The following is a 23188-nucleotide window of genomic DNA, read 5'->3' as shown; positions in this document are numbered from 1 at the left end:
TTGTAGAAGTCTAAACGTATTGGATGAAGTCTACTATGTCTTTAAGTAGAAGTCCTCTTTGTCTAAATAAATAGGTAGAGGTCTACTGTAGCTACATGTCCTTGTAGATGTACACTATGTCTTCACATGTTAGCAGACGTCTACACATATTTGATGAGGTCTACTATGTCTTCATGTCCTAGTAGAAGTCTGTTATATCTACACATATTAGTAGAAATTTATGTCTACACGTATTGGGAGAATCTACTACGTGTACAGGTATTGGCAGAAATTTACTATGTCTACACATATTGGTTGAAGTCTACACTTATTGGTAGAAGTCAACTATGTCTACACATATTGGAAGCTACAATGTCTACACATATTGGAAGAAGTCTACTATGTGTAAACAATATCTACAGCTATTGGCAGAAGTTTATGTCAGAATTGCTGTTATATATATATATATATATATATATATATATATCCCTGAATTTATATATGATAGAGTAACGTCCATGTTTATCTGCCCGTTGTCCCCTTGTCATGGCGCATATTCTGCTAGGTTACAAGTACTTGATAATTTTTCCTATTTTCAGGCTCGCGTTCTTCCCCGCGCACTCACACCGCTATGGATTTACGGTAGGAAAACACTTTAGATGAGAAAGGAAACAGCGGGACGGTCTTCGAGGTACAATTTTTCGGGTCTGTAAATTTCGCTCACGCTGGGAATGAGACCTTTTATTCTATGGGACATCAGAGTAATTCGAAAAAAAAAGAAATCACAAAAATAAGTTCCACACTCTTTACATTTTTTTTTTTTGTTTTCTTGAATTTTATTAATAGGAAATTCTCCACCAGTGAAATTAACTGTACAAGAGATACAAGTATATGGCTTTTGGCTTTATTCATTGTTTACACATACATGCTCCATCCGTTCCGTTTTTTGTTGTTTTTTTTTTCTATAAAATGTCACTCACAGACAAATCCTTTCAGCAAGCGGGAGAATGGAGGAGATTCAGGGGAGAAGCGGAGAGCGTAGAGCGGTGAAGCCGGGAGCGTCGTACGCGATGCAGATCCTTACGGAGGGGTTCGAAGCGGCGAAAAGTAAACGGTGTGCCAAGGTTCATCCTGTCCGAAGACCGTATCATTGATATGTATAGACATCAAATGTCACATTGCTCATGGAGAAGTAGAGGGGTTAATGAGTGTTATTATTGGGCAGGGGTCTTTCCTGATAGAAAATCCCACAAATGTTACTGAGAATGGGACCGCGTCATCCCCAAAGTCCGAATGTGCAGAGAATTAGGTCACATGAATGTCGGAATGGTTTGGGGGTGTTGTTCATCAGCAGTGAGGCTACATTATAACAATAATTGCAGTAAATGTTACGGTTATAATTACAGCAGGGCGGACCTCAGGAACTGTTGTTATTTTGCCATTAGATTAGTGCCTTTTTGTCGTTTTTATGACCCCTAAAAATCCACAATAAATTCCATGTTGTGTGTTTATGTAATTGAGTAACTTTAGGGTGTTTCTAAAGCTAAATTCTACTCCGACTGTTGGCGTTTCACCTACTACATAAGAAGATTACCCAAACACGTATGGGCAGCCATGGACAGCAAAGGTGCTCAGTGGTTAGCACTGTATGTTATCTTAGTGGTTAGCACTGTATGGTAGCTCAGTGGTTATCACTGTATGATAACTCAGTTGTCTATGGTAGCTCAGTGGTTAGCACTCTATGGGAGCTCAGTGGTTAGCCCTATAGGGTGGCTAAGTGGTTAGCACTGTATGGTAGCTCAGTGGTTAGCACTCTATGGTAGATCAGTGTTTACCACTATAGGGTGGCTAAGTGGTTAATACTGTATGATAGCTCAGTTGTTAGTACTGTATGGTAGCTCAGTGGTTAGCACTGTACGGTAGCTCAGTGGTTAGCACTGTATGATAGCTCAGTGGTTAGTACTGTATGGTAGATCAGTGGTTAGCACTGTATGGTAGGTCAGTGGTTATCACTGTATGGTAGCTCAGTGGTTAGCACTGCATGGTGGCTCAGTGGTTAGCACTGTATGGTAGCTCAATGGTTAGCACTATATCGTAGTTTAATGGTTATCACGGTATGGTAGCTCAGTGGTTAGCACTGCATGGTTGCTCAGTGGTTAGCACTGTATGATAGCTCAGTGGTTAGCACTGTATGGTAGCTCAGTGGTTAGCACTGTATGGTAGGTCAGTGGTTAGCACTGTGTAGTAACTCACTGGTTAACACTATATGGTGGCTCAGTGATTAGCACTGAATGGTGACTCAGTTGTTAGTCCTCTATGGTAGCTCAATGGTCAATGCTATATGGTGGCTGAGTGGTTAGCATTATATGGTGGTTTAGTGGTTAGCACTGTATGGTGGCTCAGTGGTTATCACTGTATGGTAGCTCAGTGGTTAGCACTGTATGGTAGCTCAGTGGTTAGCACTGTACTGTGGCTCAGTGATTACCACTGTTACTATACAGTGCTTGGGCTCAGGATTCAAAACCCACCCATGATAAAATCCGAGCATTACTGAATCTTTCCAAAATAAAAACTACCTATCATTCGGTTGACTTCCTCCAGCTCTATACCATGCTGCCCGCAGGAAGGAATGCATGTACAGCATGACAGGTTCCATTTAACTTCACCTTTCTAACATCCAGATAGAATAAACATGTCCTTTAAGTGATAAAAATGTTAATTTGGACCTGTTATTATTAGATTGTATAATAGAACCTGAATACATTATTAAACAGATCTTAAACCTGGTGGGACTGGTGCATTTACCAAGAAAGTCCATGTCAGAATGGCTGGAAAATCCCTTAAAAAAGCTTTCCTGCCTTAGATTCCTGCCTTAGATTTGCAAGACACCGGGCCAGTGGCCACATCAGTAGTCTGTGCATGCTGGACCAGAGTCCTGCAAACCTTCTGCCTGCCGGCAATCCACGCACTTCTTCTATTTTGTAGGCCTTCGCAACGTCAAGCCTACTAACCAACACAGGCGCCGGCAGGTAGGCGGAGGTTTTGCGGGCTATGGTCCAGTGGCCATGTATTACCAATGTGCTACTAACATGGTTTCATAGTAAACACATCAGCCCCATCAGTCATTAATAAAGTCTGCAGTTTATATGGTGAAATGTGGTGACAAATCTGCTTTAAAGTCCCCAATCACCTATTGTAGCAGATAAGGAAAACCAATACTGACTGAACCGTGGCCAAAATGATAACGTGGTGAGTAAAATGGCTGTCACCCTACGAGAGATATCCATCTCTTCTTTTAAAAATTTGCATAAATTTCATGAAACTTTTATTTAATGTGTAATATAGAGAGAGTAACTAACAACATTGTCAGAGATGAGGAAAGTATTGACAGACGATCAACATAATTACACCATATCATGTCCGATCAATGATTATGTCAAATTGTTTCACTGTTTTTCTATAATTGTGGCTTTTTATTATTTCAATTGTCTATGTAAGGTCAATTGTCTACAAAAATAGTTCCCCGGGAATCTCATAATGGCCACATCGTGGGCTTGGGGTGGGAAATGTGCTGGGTGTGGGCTGAACCCTATTGGTAGAAGTCTTCTATGTGTGCACACATTGGTGGAAGTCTGCTGCGTCTAAACGTATTAGTAGAAGTCTACAACGTCTACACTTATTGGAAGAAGTCTACAATGTCTACACTTATTTGTAGAAGTTTACTTTGTCTACACGTTTTGGAAGAAGTCTACTATGTCTACACTTATTGGAAGAAGTCTACTATGTCAACACTTATTTGTAGAAGTCTACATGTATTGGAAGAAGTCTACTATGTCTACACTTATTTGTTGAAGTTTACTTTGTCTACACGTTTTGGAAGAAGTCTACTATGTCTACACTTATTTGTAGAAGTCTACATGTCTTGGAAGAAGTCTACTATGTCTACACTTATTTGTAGAAGTCTACATGTATTGGAAGAAGTCTACTATGTCTACACTTATTGGAAGAAGTCTACTATATCTACACTTATTGGAAGAAGTCTACTATATCTACACTTATTGGAAGAAGTCTACTATGTCTACACTTATTGGAAGAAGTCTACTATGTCTACACTTATTTGTAGAAGTCTACATGTATTGGAAGAAGTCTACTATGTCTACACATATTTGTAGAAGTTTACTTTGTCTACACGTTTTGGAAGAAGTCTACTATGTCTACACTTATTTGTAGAAGTTTACTTTGTCTACACGTTTTGGAAGAGGTCTACTATGTCTACACTTATTGGAAGAAGTCTACTATGTCTACACTTATTGGAAGAAGTCTACTATGTCTACACTTATTTGTAGAAGTCTACATGTATTGGAAGAAGTCTACTATGTGTACACTTATTGGAAGACATCTACTATGTCTACACTTATTTGTAGAAGTCTACATGTATTGGAAGAAGTCTACTATGTCTTTGAGTAGAAGTCTACTTAGTGTAAACAAATAGGTAGAGGTCTACTGTAGCTACATGTCTTCGTGGATGTGCACTATGTCTTCACATGTCAGAAGACCTCTTCAAATACGTGTAGAAGTCTACTATGTCTTCATGTCCTAGTAGAAGTCTGCTATATCCACACATATTGGAAGAAATTTATTATATCTACATTTATTGGTAGACGTCTACTTTGTCTACATGTATTGGAAGAAGTCTACTATGTCTTTGCGTAGAAGTCTACTTTGTGTAAACAAATAGGTAGAGGTCTACTGTAGCTATATGTGTTGGTAGAAGTTCACTATGTCTCACATATTTGTAGACATCTGCATGTATTTGAAAAGGTCTACTATGTCTTCATGTCCTAGTAAAAGTTTGAAATATCTACACGTATTGGTAGAAATGTATTATGTCTACACGTATTGGAAGAATCTACTACGTCTACAAGTATTGACACAAATTTACTATGTCTACACATATAGTTTGAAGTCTATTATGTGTGCATGCATTGGTAAAAGTCTACAATGTCTACTCTTATTGGTAGAAGTCTACTTTGCTTACACTTATTGGTAGAAATCTACTACATCTACACGAATTGAAAGAAGTCTACTATGTCTACACGTATTTGAAGAAGTCAACTATGTCTTTAGGTAGAAGTCTACTATATCTACACATCTTGGTAGAAGTTTAATATGTCTTCATATATTAGTAGACATGTACTATGTCTACATGTGTTTAGAAAGGTGCCTATGTGTCTCAGTAGAAGTTTGCTATATTTACACGTCTTCGTAGAAGTCTACAATGTCTGCACTTATTGGAAGAATCTACTATGTCTACACTTATTGGTAGAAGTCTACTTTATCTACACGTATTGGAAGAAGTCTACTATGTCTACACTTATTGGTAGAAGTGTACTCTGTCTACACATATTGGACGAATTCTATGTTTTCTGGTAGAAGTCTACTATGTGTAAACAATATCTACACCTATTGGTAGAAGTTTATTATGTCTACACGTATTGGAAGAATCTACTATTCTACAGGTATTGACAGAAATTTACTATGTCTAGACATTTTAGTTGATGTCTACACCTATTGGTAGAAAATCACTGTCTACACTTATTGGTAGAAGTCTAATTTGTATACATATTTTGGAAGAAGTCTACTATGTCTTCTGGTAGAAGTCTACTATGTATAAACAATTTGGCAGACGTCTACTACAGCTACAAGTCTTGGTAGAAGTTTACTATGTCTTCACGTATTAGTAGACGCCAACCATGTCTACACATGTGTGAAGAGGTTTACTATGCCTATGCGTCTTAGTAGAAGTTTGCTATATCTATACGAATACGTAGAAGTCCATTATGTCTACACGTATTGGAAGAATCCACTATGTCTACACTTATTTGGCAGAAATCTAATATGTCTACAAATAACGGTTGAAGTCTATTATGTCTACACGCATTTCTAGAAGCCTACATGTAGTGGCAGAAGTTTAGAATATCTACACATATTTGTAGTAGTCCATTGTGTGTACAAGCATTGGTAGAGGTCTACTATGTTTAAGCATACTATGTCTACTCGTATTGGAAGAATGTACTATGTCTACTGGTAGTGGCAGAAATGTAATAAGTCTACATATATTGGTTGAAGTCTATTATGTGTAGACACATGGGCAGAAGTCTACTGTGTCTACACTTATTGGTAGAAGTCTATAGTGTCTACACTTATTGGTAAAAGTCTATAGTGTCTACACTTCGTGGTAGAAGTCTACTATGTCTACACGTATTGGTAAAAGTCTATAGTGTCTACACTTAGTGGTAGAAGTCTACTATGTCTACACATATTAGTAGACTTCTACCACTAAGTGTAGACACTATAGACTTTTACTATGTCTACACTTATTGGTAGAAGTCTATAGTGTCTACACTTATTGGTAGAAATCTATTATGTCTACACGTATTGGTAAAAGTCTACTATATCTAACATATTGGTAGAATTCTGCTAATGCTATATGCATTAGCAGAAGTCTCCTATGTCTAGATATCTTGGTAGAAGTCAACAATGTCTACATGTATTGGTACAAATCTTCGTAGTGGTAGAAATCTATAACTTGAAACAACTTTTATCAAGATACTTTGTAAAAGTGAATACACTAAGAGCCAGTAACACTTGTGAGCCATCAGGCACTAGCGGTACATTATTCATGAATATTCAGATTAACATGGCTCAGAGATTGCGCCGGCTCCTAATGTAGTCACTCATTGTATGGCGATAATTAGTGTTACAACCTACATAGCAACTTTTTTTTAACAAGTACAAAAGTAAATTCTAAAGTGGAAAATTTAAAGGGAAATTTCAGTAGTTAAATTGTTCTCTGTCCCCTTTAAGAAAGTGTTGTGATGCTGACTGTACAAATACTCAAATTTAGTGGCTAAGCAAAATAAAATTCCTAAACTTGTAGAGGAATAACAAGATTATCAAAAAAGGCCTTTATTTTCTATGCATGCCTATGTCGCTCATCCCTATTCAAGTAAATGAGGCTGATACTTCACATTTCCAAGTGTTGCTTTTCTTAAAGGAGTTTTCCACTGTTTCGAAATGTGGTGCTCAAAGTAACAAAGCCGGATAATATTCACTCTCACCAGGTCCCATGTCGGCTGCTGCTCCGGTCTTTGGGTTTTGGTTTGTACTGTCTACATTGCCAGAATCATTGAGTCCATTGATTAGCTGCAGTGGTAAGTGGTGATGCTCGTTGTAGTTGTGACCTCCTGGCTGCAGCCAAAACCTCGAGAAAAGACGGCACTGGACTAGGAGAGGGCAGTACTATCTGGCTTTGTTATTTCACATTACAGCAAACGTTTCGGTGCCACTTTCAGAAGATGGGGCAGCTCCGGAACTGAGCATTTCGAACCCCAGACAATCAGACATTGGTGACCTTCTTCTAACTTCTTGACTGGGGTATACTTTAGCACAAGCCAACTTTGATGTCATATGGCGCAGGCGTGGCCGATCAGACATTGATGACCTATCCTAAGGATAGGCCATCAATGTAAAAGTAGTGGACAACCTCTATAAAGAGAACCTATGAAGCCCTTTTACCCCACAGACTGGCCACTACGATGTTTCCAAACTTCCTGACTGAGGAATACTCTATCACAAGCCAACTTTGATGGCATTCGGTGCATGCGCAGTTGAGGATGAGGTCGGTACACTACAATTTGTATGAACCGATGCAGCCAGAGGAACAAAGGGATGAGCAAGAATGACTTTCCAAGAGAGGGACCAGTTTCATGGATATAGTGGTAATAATTGACAAATTTCTTTCTAACTAACCTGAACTATATTGGCATGATTGATGAGACTAATAAGACATGGCTGTAACACATGAATGCATGTTATGATATGCTGGGGGATGCACATTTAACACAAAATATGTTTATTCCCCATATTAAAACTGATCAATGACCCAAGGAAATTCCACTGAAATGTGTGTGCTCCACAGCTCCATTTATTGTCCAAGTGTCTTCCGGCAATCCGAGAAACAATGAATGGACGGTCAATACCCCACCAATAGCAAAGTTAGCACCTAGCCACTTTTATTGTTGCGACCAATCACTGAATTGGTCGGTAAATGTGAAACTTCATTCTCAATGGTTTGCACCGCAAGCAGTAGATTGGTACAATGATGCTCAGAGTTAACTTTTTCTGATGTGCTCTTATGTGTAGGGAGTAGTCTAATGTTTTTTTCACAATATGACTCAATGGTTCTGCAGTATTTCTGTAGACGAAGCTTTAGCAAGGACCTATTTCCTAATCCTTTTCAGACATTTTTATAGGATGAATCACAAGGCATCATGTGATTCCCATTACATTCTTGCATTGGGTTCCGCACGGTTTGAGTACTGCTCGTACATGCAGGATTTGCAAAGGTGCATTGAAAGTATTAGAAAAAAATTCTAAGAATATGATGAGTGAGCGTGCTCGGGTACTCGTAACTAGTGATGAGCGGGCACTACCATGCTCAGGTACTCGTAACTAGTGATGAGCGGGCACTACCATGCTCGGGTGCTCAGTACTCGTAACTAGTGATGAGCAGGCACTACCATGCTCGGTACTCGTAACTAGTGATGAGCGGGCACTACCATGCTCAGGTGCTCAGTACTCGTAACTAGTGATGAGCGGGCACTACCATGTTCGGGAGCTCAGTACTCGTAACTAGTGATGAGCGGGCACTACCATGCTCACGTGCTCAGTACTCGTAACTAGTGATGAGCGGGCACTACCATGCTCGGGTGCTCAGTACTCGTAACTAGTGATGAGCGGGCACTACCATGCTCACGTGCTCAGTACTCGTAACTAGTGATGAGCGGGCACTACCATGCTCGGGTGCTCAGTACTCGTAACTAGTGATGAGCGGGCACTACCATGCTCGGGTGCTCAGTACTCGTAACTAGTGATGAGCGGGCACTACCATGCTCGGGTGCTCAGTACTCGTAACTAGTGATGAGCGGGCACTACCATGCTCGGGTGCTCAGTACTCGTAACTAGTGATGAGCGGGCACTACCATGCTCGGGTGCTCAGTACTCGTAACTAGTGATGAGCGGGCACTACCATGCTCGGGTGCTCAGTACTCGTAACTAGTGATGAGCAGGCACAACCATGCTCGGTACTCGTAACTAGTAATGAGCGAGCACTACCATGCTCAATGGTAGTGCTCGCTCATCACTAGTTACAAGTATCGAGCATGGCAGTGCCCTCGAGTACCAAGCACCCGAGCATGGTAGTGCTCGCTCATCATAAGTTATGAGTACCGAGCATGGTAGTACCCGCTCATCACTAGTTACGAGTACTGAGCACCCGAGCATGGTAGTGCCCGCTCATCACTAGTTATGAGTACCGAGCATGGCACTGCCCTCGAGTAACGAGCACCCGAGCATGGTAGCGCTCCCTCATCACTAGTTGCGAGTACTGAGCTTGGCAGTGCCCTTGACTACCAAGCACCCAAGCACAGTAGTACTCGCTCATCACTAATTATGAGTACCCAGCACCCGAGCATGGTAGTGCCAGCTCATCACTAGTTACGAGTACCAAGCACCCGAGCATGGTAGTGCCCGCTCATCACTAGTTACGAGTACCAAGCACCCGAGCATGGTAGTGCCCGCTCATCACTAGTTACAAGTACTGAGCACCTGAGCATGGTAGTGCCTGCTCATAACTAGTTACAAGTACTGAGCACCTGAGCATGGTAGTGCCCGCTCATCACTAGTTACCAGTACTGAGCACCTGAGCATGGTAGTGCCCGCTCATCACTAGTTACCAGTACTGAGCACCTGAGCATGGTAGTGCCCGCTCATCACTAGTTACCAGTACTGAGCACCTGAGCATGGTAGTGCCCGCTCATCACTAGTTACAAGTACAGAGCACCTTAGCATGGTAGTGCCCGCTCATCACTAGTTACAAGTACTGAGCACCTGAGCATGGTAGTGCCCGCTCATCACTAGTTACAAGTACTGAGCACCTCAGCATGGTAGTGCCCGCTCATCACTAGTTACAAGTACTGAGCACCCGAGCATGGTAGTGCCCGCTCATCACTAGTTACCAGTACTGAGCACCCGAGCATGGTAGTGCCCGCTCATCACTAGTTGATGTTCCAAAAGAAAAGATGGCACTTTCCAAAAAAATGTTGCCCGTTACTGGCCAAGTGATTTAATCTCGGTGTATGCGTTGCTTTTGCATCTCTTTTTTAACAATGGCACTCTAACGAATTCAAACATAACAATGAACAATTTATAAACATTGACCCTTCATTTTCTTCGACTACCAACAAAAGACAGAATACATAACATATAATACTGCATTTAAAGAGTTGACCAAGATTAGAAAAAAAGTCTATATTTATGTTTTTTCACCCCGAGGTGGCTCCATTCATTAGGATGTAACCTGCAAGCCCGAAAACGGTGGCTCTTAAACAGAGGGAGGTTCTTTAAAACAAACAAAAAAAAAAGTAGACCTACTTTTCTAATTGCTGATAACCTCCTGTTAAGGTCACCGTGATCAGAATAAGTATATATATATATATATATATATATATATATATATATATATATATATATATATATACAGGGTGGTCCAAAAGTAGGTGGACAGTATGTGTAATATGGTAGTAAAGTGAAACTGACTCAGTTGCCCTTAGCAACCAATCAGATTCCACTTTTCATTCTTCACAGACTCTTTGGAAAATGAAAGGTGGAATCTGATTGGTTGCTAAGGGCAACTGAGCCAGTTTCACTTTACACCATGTTTGATAAATCTCCCTCTTCACAACCATATTACACATACTGTCCACCTAGTTTTGGACCACCCTGTACATATATATACAGTGCCTACAAGTAGTATTCAACCCCCTGCAGATTTAGGTTTACACATTCGGAATTAACTTGGCATTGTGACATTTGGACTGTAGATCAGCCTGGAAGTGTGAAATGCAGCAAAAAAGAATGTTATTTCTTTTTTTTTTTTTTTTTTTTTTTTTTTAAATTGTGAAAAGTTTATTCAGAGGGTCATTTATTATTCAACCCCTCAAACCACCAGAATTCTGTTTGGTTCCCCTAAAGTATTAAGAAGTATTTCAGGCACAAAGAACAATGAGCTTCACATGTTTGGATTAATTATCTCTTTTTCCAGCCTTTTCTGACTAATTAAGACCTTCCCCAAACTTGTGAACAGCACTCATACTTGGTCAACATGGGAAAGACAAAGGAGCATTCCAAGGCCATCAGAGACAAGATCGTGAAGGGTCACAAGGCTGGCAAGGGGTACAAAACCCTTTCCAAGGAGTTGGGCCTACCTGTCTCCACTGTTGGGAGCATCATCCGGAAGTGGAAGGCTTATGGAACTACTGTTAGCCTTCCACGACCTGGACAGCCTTTGAAAGTTTCCACCCGTGCCGAGGCCAGGCTTGTCCGAAGAGTCAAGGCTAACCCAAGGACAACAAGGAAGGAGCTCCGGGAAGATCTCATGGCAGTGGGGACATTGGTTTCAGTCAATACCATAAGTAACGTACTCTACCGCAATGGTCTCCGTTCCAGACGAGCCCGTAAGGTACCTTTACTTTCAAAGCGTCATGTCAAGGCTCATCTACAGTTTGCTCATGATCACTTAGAGGACTCTGAGACAGACTGGTTCAAGGTTCTCTGGTCTGATGAGACCAAGATCGAGATCTTTGGTGTCAACCACACACGTGATGTTTGGAGACTGGATGGCACTGCATACGACCCCAAGAATACCATCCCTACAGTCAAGCATGGTGGTGGCAGAATCATGCTGTGGGGCGGTTTCTCAGCCAAGGGGCCTGGCCATCTGGTCCGCATCCATGGGAAGATGGATAGCATGGCCTACCTGGAGATTTTGGCCAAGAACCTCCGCTCCTCCATCATGGATCTTAAGATGGGTCGTCATTTCATCTTCCAACAAGACAACGACCCAAAGCACACAGCCAAGAAAACCAAGGCCTGGTTCAAGAGGGAAAAAATCAAGGTGTTGCAGTGGCCTAGTCAGTCCCCTGACCTTAACCCAATTGAAAACTTGTGGAAGGAGCTCAAGATTAAAGTCCACATGAGACACCCAAAGAACCTAGATAACTTGGAGAAGATCTGCATGGAGGAGTGGGCCAAGATAACTCCAGAGACCTGTGCCGGCCTGATCAGGTCTTATAAAAGACGATTATTAGCTATAATTGCAAACAAGGGTTATTCCACAAAATATTAAACCTAGGGGTTGAATAATTATTGACCCACACTTTTATGTTGAAAATTTATTAAAATTTAACTGAGCAACAGAACTTGTTGGTTTGTAAGATTTATGCATCTGTTAATAAATCCTGCTCTTGTTTGAAGTTTGCAGGCTCTAACTTATTTGCATCTTATCAAACCTGCTAAATCTGCAGGGGGTTGAAGACTACTTGTAGGCACTGTATATATATATATATATATATATATATATATATATATTGATATGTACATTTACAGCTGCTTGTTTTGGTGAAAATAAAAAACATGGTAGTTGGATTTAGAAATTATATAGAAACCTGTGAAATGCCCTAAAACATTCATGTCAATGCATTATTGTATTAATATGTTTCCTAAAAAATTAATTGAAGAGACCATTCCGGGACATTTTGGTTGACGTCCCACAATTTTTGGATTCCGCAGGTAGAGAATCTTGAGTCACAAGAAGTGGAAAGGTGGCAGCGCATGCGCAACTTTCTTCACTTATATCAATGGGAGATCCGAAAAATTTGCTGACTAAGTGGGCTTGTTAATTTTTTAAGCTTCCATATAATAAATGGTGAAATCTATGCATGTGAAGCCTCCACTCCATTCCCAGGGCCAACTGCTCAACATATGCTTTATTACATATCCTTCTTTTTCGATATGTCACGTCTCAAATGGGACAACCCCTTTAAGGTTTAATGTGTACAAAAATGTGCCTTACATTCCCCTAGACCATGATTCCTTTATGATATACCTCCGCCTGATGATACTCCACCAACCAATGCCGCCCTTGAATTTAGAGGTGATTTTTGGTGGAAGTTATGAGTTAGAAATGAGTTTTTTTTTCTCCCCAAAATTCCATAAATTTTTGAAAAAAAAGAGTAGAAAATAAAATCTCAAGACACATGACATGGGGCCGCTCGAATGGTTGATTCTCTCTAGATGAGAGACAGATCTACAGGAGCAAATTAAAGGTAATTTTAGAGAAAAGTACAGTCACAAATAAGGCGAGCAAAGCTGCGGCGGTGGATGACACAGTATAGTTCCCGATATTGGTTGCTGATGCAATGATTCCGAGGAAAGAGGTTGTTGGCGAGAGTAATTGGTGCATGTAGAAGAATGGATGTCCGGGGGTGGTTGAAGTGACATATAATAAGACAAGGGAGAATTCGGGGATAGAGGAAGGAGGTGGGAAAAATCATAGGAAAGAGAGGAAGGAAAAAAAAGAAAGAAAGAGAAAAACAGATAAGAAAATGAACAGGTCACAAATACAGAGAAAAAAAATGTAGCAAAACTCAGCAATAGCCAAACAAGAAAAGAAAATAAACAAAAAAGATGGTGGCTGTTAAAAAAGGAATTGCGTAGTTACTGAGGCAAGCCAAGAAGCAGAAGCTGTTAGCAGCAAATTAGAGCTCACAAGGGAGGCAAAGGCAAGACACAAGAGCGAGAAGTAGAGGTAAAAATAAGCTCGGCAGGAGAAGAATGAGACCAACCCAAGGACGGTTCACATGATACTCCAAGTCTACAACAGCTCCGATCAGCAACAAAAAACACAGAAAATACGACCACAGCGTACTAAAGGTTTGAGATATTAAACCGGCTTAGTATATAGAAAATGTACTATTATGTGGCGCACAATGACATGAATGGCCAACCACACAATACGTATACCGCCCAGCTTCACCGGAGGCGGAGGTGCTGACGCATTGACATTGAGAAGACTACTAGTGGTGTAATCGTCGTTATGACCTACACGTGACCCATAATAATACTATATAGACTGCAATTCCTCAGTAATCTTGGTCTAGTAGATCAAACAAACCATTCAGGGTTCTAAAAACCCTTAAAGGGTACATGTCTTGTCACAGAAAACCTCTAGGAAAACATATTCCAGTTGCCATCATCCACCAGGATAAACTACTCATGGTGAACATACCGCCAGTCCAATCTTTCCAGGAACTGTTAGAATTTTTACACTCTGTCATTTGCCATCAACTCTTTTCGAGTGGACGGTTCCTTTTGATCAGCATTCTGTCACCACTATAGGAGTAGGACCTTCCTTTTTCTGAACTTTCCAGCATGCAATGTTACTGTCAATGTGCAATATCGCAAATGCCCTGAACTGAAAGCTCACACACATGTTAATATCTCAAATGCCCTGAACTGAAAGCCCGCACAAGATGACAGAAAGCAGAATTAGGGAGACAAAACCCTAATTTGTGTAGAGAGACAAAAACCCATCTCCACTCCTAAGGAAGAGAAAAATATCCACTTCTTGTAGAGAGATAAAGACCTGTCCTCACTTCATGTAAATGAAGGCCCAAGCACCATTTCCTGTAAAGGGATGAAGACCATCTCTCACTTATTGTGGAGAATCATTGATCTGCCCCTACTTCATGTGAAGAGGCAAAGACCCGCCCCAACTTCCTGCATAGAGACAAAGACCTGACCTCATATCCTGTGTAAAGACATATACATTACCCCACTTGCTGTGTAGAGACAAAGACCTGCCTTGTGTCCTGTGTAGAGACAAAGACCTGCCCCAACTTTCTGTGTAGAGACAAAAGCCTGCCCCGTGTCCTGTGTAGAGTCAAAGACTTGCCCCTGCATCCTGAGTAGAGACAGAGACCTGCCCTAACTTCAAGCATAGAGACAAAGACCTTCCCTCATATCCTGTGTAAAAACATATACATTACCTCACTTCCTGTGTAGAAACAAAGACCTGCCCCAACCTCCTGCATAGAGACAAAGACCTTCCCACATATCCTGTGTAAAGACATATACATTACCCCACTTCCTGTGTAGAGACAAACACCTGCCCAAACTTCCTGTGTAGAGACAAAGACCTGCCCCTGCATCCTGTGTAGAGACAAAGACCTACCCTAACTTCCTTTGTAGAGACAAAGACCTGCCCAACTTCCTGTGTAGAGACAAAGACCTGCCCCTGCATCCTGTGTAGAGACAAAGACGTGCCCTAACTTCCTTTGTAGAGACAAAGACCTGCCCAACTTCCTGTGTAGAGACAAAGACCTGCTCAACTTCCTGTGTAGAGACAAAGACCTGCCCCTGCATCCTGTGTAGGGACAAAGATCTGCCCAACTTCCTGTGTAGAGACAAAGACCTGCCCCTGCATCCTGTGTAGAGACAAAGATCTGCCCAACTTCCTGTGTAGAGACAAAGACCTGCCCCTGCATCCTGTGTAAAGTAAAAGAACCACCCCAACTTCCTATACAGAGATATAGATATAGACTAAAGCACCGCTTCCTGCAAAGGCACAGACCCACCCCCCCTTTGGCCTCTCTGCTGCTGGTGACAGATGACACTTGACAGCAGGCGGTAGACAGCAAGTTACAGAGAAAGGAGATGCCTGGTGGTTCAGCACTTTGAAGTGATATTTCAGGGGTAAGACATATTTACTAAATAAAGTGGTTTACAGATTATTTATTTATAAGAATATCTATCAAACAAGATCAAGTTGTCTGAAAGAACAGGGGATATTTAATTATTTTGCATTATTATAATGCTGCACTCCGTCTTCAGGCTGATATGTGCTATAAATCCAACCTAGATATCAAATGTAATATAGAATAATACGGTATACCGTGACAATCTCCCAATTATTGAAAGAGCTGAAATACAAATGATGAATATGAAATTTTAAAAAGGACCTGTCACCAACTTAGAAGTATCTAGATTTTGCTCTTATTACATTACTGCCTTTATTTTTCAATAATAAATCTAGTCTCAAAGATTTGAGCTTTTTTTAGTGCTGCTTTTTATGTTCTTCACAAAGGGGCATGGCTTACAGGATCCTCGGGGGCATGTTTTTAGTTTTATTAACCAATGAGCATACTCTTCCATGGTAAAGACCATAAAAATGAATACGAAAGTAAAAAGGCCCAAATCTCTGGAACCGTTTGGCAGATTAAAAAAAAACCAAACGAAAGCACACCCAGAAAACTCAGGGGAGCAGCAGGAATAAAATGAGAGCTAAAAATGGACTCTTTTGACCTGTTGTCTTTATAGGGGTTTTATGGTTTATCAAATCTGTTTTATACCTAATATCCTATTAACAAGTTGAACAAGCTGAATTTGGGACCAACACGTCACGCGGTGGTATCACAGCAGCTTCAGGCTTTGTTCGCACTGCAGAGCCTGACAGGCAACCGGATGTCTCCTAGTTGTTCAGCCAGAGCTGGACATCGGCAGTTTCAAGTTTTCTGTTCCCAGTCCTGCAGGAGTTGATTCCTCCTGACCTGGGAAACTCTGCTACGAGCTCAAGTTTCTACTTACCAATCACAGCCTTCTTCTTCCTTTATTCAGCGCACAGAAAAGTTCCTTTCCTGAATATGTCTTATTTTTGGATATTGATGACATTTGATATGTATCTTGTTGATGTGGCTGTGAACGCTGCACTCGCAGGAAGCTGCGATCAGCAGGATCAGCACTTGGGAAACGAATTTTAATAAAGTTAATTAGAAAATAAACCAGGAATAATATTCTTTGTTTTTCCCCTATCTATATATTCCCATAGAAAGCATTCATATTAATATCCCTGATAATATCAATCAATACGAAAATTGGGCAGACGCTCGTTTCATAGAAGCCTTGTTTAAAGGGAACCTGTCACCAGATTTGGGCAGATCAAAGTATTGTAGTGCGCCTGCGCAGGACCTCAATGCCGGCGAGTGTGGATGACGTAGGACACATCATGCACCCAGGCTTCAGAAGAAGGAGGACACAGATGGCCGAAAGAGGCGGCGCCGCCACCGGAGAACGGAGATACACATCTGTTACACCTCGTGGCAAGGAATGAGGCAGTCTCCTTGCCTGCCACGAGTGCTCCTCCTCAGCAGCGCCGAAGGTCTGCCAGACTGCGCAGAGTGCAGGAGAAACCTCCTCAGAAGGCAGCACAAGGGTGACACCTAGTGGTACTCCTGTTGCAAGAAATGAGACGGTCTCCCATTCCTTTCCTGCCGCAGCTCCTCCTGCTCAGCAGCCTCGAAGGTCTGTGAGGTTGCGCAATGTGCAGAGGTTTGCTGCTCAGGGAAGCAGTGAGACTCCCGTTATCTCTACACATTGTGAGACCGAGGATCCCGCCTCTATTTCCCAGAGGCAGGAGGGTGAGCATGTGCTATGCTTGGTGGATCCTGATTCGCCCACTGACGTCACACGGCTTGATGACAAGGCTGGTGACGTGGTGAATCCTGACTGGCCAGGCTGGGATGTCGTGGATCCTGATTGGGTCAAGTCCGTCATCTCCGCCTCGCGCCCGCCCTTGGCTGGAGCTACACCTCCTTAAAAGCTCCTCCTGCCATCATGGCGGCGCGCGACCGTCCTTCTATGTTTGGATGTCTGGCAGCGTGCTGCCACGCCACTGCTCAGGCATTATCTTCCTCTGTGGGCTTTGCCCTTGCTGCTTAGGCAGCCCCTGGTTTGCAGGCCGTGTCCCTGCCTTGCTGCTCCGGCAGTAGCTCTTTCTACAGGCCGTGTTCCTGTCCCAGGTGAGCTCCTCGAGTCTCCACTGGACTCACCTGGTTATTGAAAGCACACGTGCGTGGGCACCTCTGTGCTACCCTCGTGCCATATTCTCGTGACTTCCACTGGCACACGTGCGTGGGCACCTCTGTGCTTCCCCGTGCAACAGGTACACCGAGCCGTGTGATCCCTGCCATACAACCCACACGGGTTAGAGCAGACCGGTGTACATAGATCGTCTGTGACATTCCACACGATCGCTAGCAGCAACCCGCTCACTCTTCACCCACCATAGCAGCGGTCCCTTACACCGCACAGTGGACCTTGACCGGCGGAAGCTGTCCATTCCCCATCTTGGCACGCTTCCCCGGGTCCCCCTCGTAACACACATCCGACCAGTCTGCACTGAACCGACCATTTAGATGAATATTATAAAGTGATTTTTATGTTCTACACAGCGGCCTGGACTCTTATATATAGTATGTTAGAATCCTGTATATAAGAGCTCACTGGTGGTGGCCTCAGCTTATAGGCCCCAAATCTGGTGACAGGTTCCCTTTAACATTTACTGCTTCAAATGATGGATGTCGTTCTTTTATTTACAATTAACCCACTGGGAACAGCAGAAGTCAAAAGGGGGCTTTACATGCTGCGAAATTGCTAACGATATATCGTCAGGGTCACGTCGTTAGTGACGCACATCCGGCGTCGGTAGCGACATCGCAGCGTGTGACACCAAGGAGCGACGATCAACGATCGCAAAAACGTCAAAAATCGTTGATCGTTGACACGTCGCTCCTTTTCATAATATTGTTGGTGGTACATACAGCTGGTTGCTCCTCGTTCATGTTGGCAGCACACATCGCTATGTGTGACACTGCAGGAACGACGAACATCTCCTTACCTGCGTCCACCGGCAATGCAGAAGGGAGAAGGTGGGCGGCATGTTTCGGCCGCTCATCTCCGCCCCTCCTGTTCTATTGGGCAGCCGCTTAGTGACGCCGCAGTAACGTTATGCTATGACGCTATGACGCCGAACACACCTGCCCCTTGAAGGAGGGATTGTTTGGCGGTCACAGCGACGTCGCTGAAAAGGTATGTGCGTGTGACGCTGCCGTAGCAATAATGTTCGCTATGGCAGCGATCACCAAATGTCGCACGAACGACTGGGGCGGGTGCTATCGCTAGCGATGTCGCAGCGTGTAAAGCACCCTTAAGGCTGTATTCACACATTTTTTTCTGCAGCCAAAACCTGCTCTCTTGGCAGTAAAAAATCTGCTTCCATAAAGCAGGTTTTGCTCCTTTTTTCTACGTTTTTTGGATGCATTTTTGCTGCTTTTTTCTGTGTTTTTGCTGCTTTTTTAGCATTTTTGCTGAGTTTTTGATGTGTCATTTGTCTACAGAACACATTTAAATATTCTTAGTTTCATGCACTCAAAAGCAGCAAAAACACAGCTGTTCTAAAGGTACAAAAACAATGAAAGAATTGACCTGCTGCTTCTTTCAAAAACGCAGCTTTTTTTTCATTTCAGTCAGAAAAAAAAACCAATCGTGTTCATGAAATTTCTAAAAGCAGCTTTTAATTTGCATAAAACTCATGAAAAAACGCTGCTAAAAAATGCAGCAAAAACACAATGTGTGAATATAGCCTTACAAATGAAAACCTCAATTGGTCAAAACAGAATTCTGGCATAAAAAGAAATGTAGCTTCCTTTGTTGTTTTGAGAGGTGGTTGCAGCATGGCAGAGTGTGCCAACAAATTCATCATCATTTATGCCTCAAAATTGAAACTGGGGTACAAAATGACCATTTGTGATAATTTGGGGGTTATAAGTCAGCATAACAGTCAGTAAATGCATCCAGCATGCCAATTACAACTCAACTTCCCCTTCTACACAACGGCAATCTTCTACCGCCTCGTACAGATATGACTCGACTGGCGCCATACAGAATCCAAATTACAAGCCGGTATGATGCCAACCAACTGCAAACAAGGAACCTAGAATTAACCAGTAGATCCGCCGACATCCTATGCCCATCACCGGTAACCCTGCAGCATGCTAAAGCCAAGTGGCCCGAACTATAAGGCAGAACAAAGTCCACTAGTAGCTGGAGCTTTGAGAGTACATGCACGCAACATCTCTTTCAGGTGGATCTGCTCCATAACTTTGCCTAAAAAAACCGTTAGAAAAAACTCTACAAAGAAAGAACACATACACTACAAGGTAAAAGTGACTCAGTGTTCATATTTTTAGGCTTTTGAGCTTCTATGTTTTAAAAGCCACAAAGTGGTTAGAATAAGTGACCTGGCTATTCTTCAGGTGGCTTTTGCTATTTGCTATGCTCTTTTGCCGAGTTGACGTGTCGGCGTTGAGCCCCCATTGTCCTGGCTGAATGTCCTGCTAAAACCTGCACTACTCTATTCCCCCGGGAGTCAAGACGCAGCGGAGGTTGAGAGGCTGAGTCTGAGGAATGAAGTATCTCTGGCCAGGCTGAAGACTGCCTCCGGTGAGCTTTTTGGTGTCCTGGTTTGGTGGACATCACTCAAGAGATGGCGGGCAACTTCATGCCTGATCTGCTTTTGCAAGACTGAGAAGACTCATTGAGGTCCTACAAGGCCGGGGACGGTGGGCAGATCCAAGTATAGTTGAATTCAATGTTTACATTCGCCAGCCCACTGATAGTGGTGGTGCTGGATATCGGACCCCCATTGACCTGATATTGAAACGTGGCTGCACTAGGAATAGGAGCTGATCTGCATTACCCGGCAGCAGCTGCTACATGTTGAAGGGAGTTGCCCAGTATTGCCGAATTCAATATTTACATCCATCAGCTGCCTGATCATGGTGGTGACGGTTGTTACCCCCCATTGACTTGAAATTGAAACGTGGCTGCAATAGGAATAGGAACTCATCTGCAGTACCCGGCAGTGGCTGCTACATGTTGAAGGAAGTTGCCCAGTATAGCCGGATTCAATGTGCCACTTGATTGTGGTGGTGCCGGTTGTTGTCCTCCATTGACTTGATATTGAAACGTAGCTGCACTAGGAATTGGAGCTGATCTGCAGTACCCGGCAGTGGCTGCTACACGTTGAAGGGAGTTGCCCAGTATAGCTGAATTTAATGTTTATGTCCGTCTGCCACCTGATAGTGGTGGTGACGGTTTTCAGACCCCCATTGACCTGATCTGGAAACATGACTGCACAGGAATAGGACCTGATCTGCAGTACCCGGAAGTGGCTGCTGCATGTTGAAGGGAGTTGCCCAGTATAGCCAAATTCAATGTTTACATCCATGTGCCGCCTGATCGTGGTGGTGCCGGTTGTTGCCTCCCATTGACCTGATATTGAAACATGGCTTCAATAGGAATAGGAGCTGATCTGCAGTATTCCGCAGCGACTGCTACATGTTGAAGGGAGTTGCCCAGTATAGCCGAATTTTATGTTTACGTCCGTCTGCCACCTGATAGTGGTGGTGCCGGTTGTTACCCTCCATTGACCTGATATTGATGACTTATTGCCAAGATGGATCATCACTATATTATATCACCGGAGACCCCCTTTAAACAGGAGATATCTGTTTTATCAAATTCCTCATAAAAAAAATTATTCCGGACCTTTTTTTCTTAAAATATCGCAATGTTCCATTCCTATGTTTTACCTCCTAGAAAATCATGGATGCGTTGAGAGTTGGGTGTGACCCTTCCCCGTACTAACAGACATTGTCGGACACACTTTGACACTAAATAGGGAGTGTCACATTATGAAGTGACACACCCCATCATCAGAAATGGTAAAATCCATGTTGGAAACCCAGTTCTGAGAAAAGATTCTCAAAAGAATTTTTTTTCCTTATTCTGAAACATCCAGTTGTCATTTTTTGGTCAAATATTTGCTAAAACAAGCGAGTCGGGGGAGGCAAGAGGCCCTCTTTATATAGATGTATTAGATGGAATAAATTGTAGTATATGTCTACTGTACCAGTATTTTTAGGATTATAAGATGCACTTTTCCTCCCAAAAATTTGGGAGGAAAATGAGGGTGTGTGTCTTATGATCCAAATGTAGCTTATCGGGGGTGGTGGAGAATGGTCACAGGAGATCCTGGGGTCGCTGTGCTGGGGCTGTGCTTGGGTTGCAGGCGCTGTGTTCAGGTTGCGGGCGCTGTGCTTTGCTCGGGCTGTGGGCACTGTGCTTGGGCTCCAGGCACTGTGCTGTGCTGGGGCTGCAGGCATTGTGCTTGGGCTGTGGGCGCTGTGCTGGGGCTGTGGGCGCTGTGCTGTGCTGGGGCTGTGGGCGCTGTGCTGGGGTTGTGCTGTGCTGGGGCTGTGGGCGCTGTGCTGTGCTGGGGCTGTGGGCGCTATGCTGTGCTGGGGCTGCAGATGCCATCCTGAAACGTTCAGCGTTGCGGACTTCAAATAATGGCACCCAGATTCGGCGCTTTGCAGACGGAGCCCTCGGCTCAGGATGTCATCTGTGCACGTGCCGCCTTCAGCCCATTGATCTCCCAGCAGCAGACTTAAGGAAAATGGCGTCTGGAGGAGGCGTATGAGCTAATGAGATCTTGAGCCAAGAGCTCCATCTGCGCACATGCCGACTCTGGGTGCCATTTCTTTGAGGCCCGCACCGCCGACAGTTTCTGGAAGTTGCTTGCCTCACTGCGCCCGCAGCGAGCATTTGGGACACCCGCCGTACCGCCCTTTCCACCATCACCCCTGCCTCCTGTGACCCCGCTCCACCACCGCTTCTGCCCCCCACCCGATAAGACATCACCAGATGTAAGACGGACCCCCTTTTTTTTTTACTTTTTTTTCCTCTAAATTTGGGGAGCGTCTTATAAGCCGGTGCGACTTATAAGCCGAAAAATACAGTATCTTATAGCTGACTCGTTATTGGATCCTTTGTATTACCAAGAGCAAAATGTTCATAAACGACTAGAATACCAGAGCAGTAGTACAATACTCGCTGTATTGAATAGTTTAAAAATCAATAAAAAAATAATAAAAGGATTGAAAAGACGCAGAACACATATTCCTTACAGATCACAAAAAAACATCAACAGGACCCACAAACGATTCATGGTTACTCCGCCACGTAATCAGGCTCAGCCTACTGCATCAAGACACGGTCCGGGCACAACACAAGCTGTGCATGCAAGACCAGTTATGGTGGTTGGTTGTAAGCAAGCAGCTGGTCAGAGGGGAGGGGGCCACGGTCAAGCACGTTAGCTAGGAAGCAGCAATCTTGCGTTAATGGTTAAGCAGAGAGGAGAGGCAGTAGAGGAGAAGACGTACCTGGAATGACCGTGGGCTTTGTGGTGGTCTTGAAGGAGTACATAGCGGCCTTGGACTTCCCTTGTTGGTTCTCGGCTACAACCACCACCTCGTACTCGGCGTTCCAGTCCAGGGCGCGGAGCATGATGTGGTCACTGTCTGACGCGATCTTCATTTCGGGTTTCCAGTCCATGGAATTTTTCTAGGGA

The 23188-nt window shown here is 43.2% G+C and overlaps 1 protein-coding gene across 6 annotated transcripts in view; it reads right to left on the bottom strand.

The window, feature by feature from the left end:
* The window catches only part of NCAM1 (neural cell adhesion molecule 1), a 490562-nt gene that overhangs the window by 29237 nt on the left and 438137 nt on the right, over nt 1-23188 (bottom strand). For 5 of the 6 annotated variants that reach the window (XM_075328365.1, XM_075328368.1, XM_075328367.1 and 2 more), the window contains one exon: nt 23001-23181. In XM_075328365.1, coding sequence (XP_075184480.1) covers nt 23001-23181 — 181 coding nt within the window. Of the gene's footprint in view, nt 1-10751; nt 13291-23000; nt 23182-23188 lie in introns of those variants that run through there. The other variant, XM_075328370.1, reaches the window with a different exon arrangement.

Source organism: Anomaloglossus baeobatrachus, chromosome 11 (genome assembly GCF_048569485.1).
Source record: "Anomaloglossus baeobatrachus isolate aAnoBae1 chromosome 11, aAnoBae1.hap1, whole genome shotgun sequence".
Taxonomy (NCBI): domain Eukaryota; kingdom Metazoa; phylum Chordata; class Amphibia; order Anura; family Aromobatidae; genus Anomaloglossus; species Anomaloglossus baeobatrachus.
The sequence above is the reverse complement of the archived record's forward strand: the minus strand, read 5'-3'. Positions and strand labels throughout refer to the sequence as shown.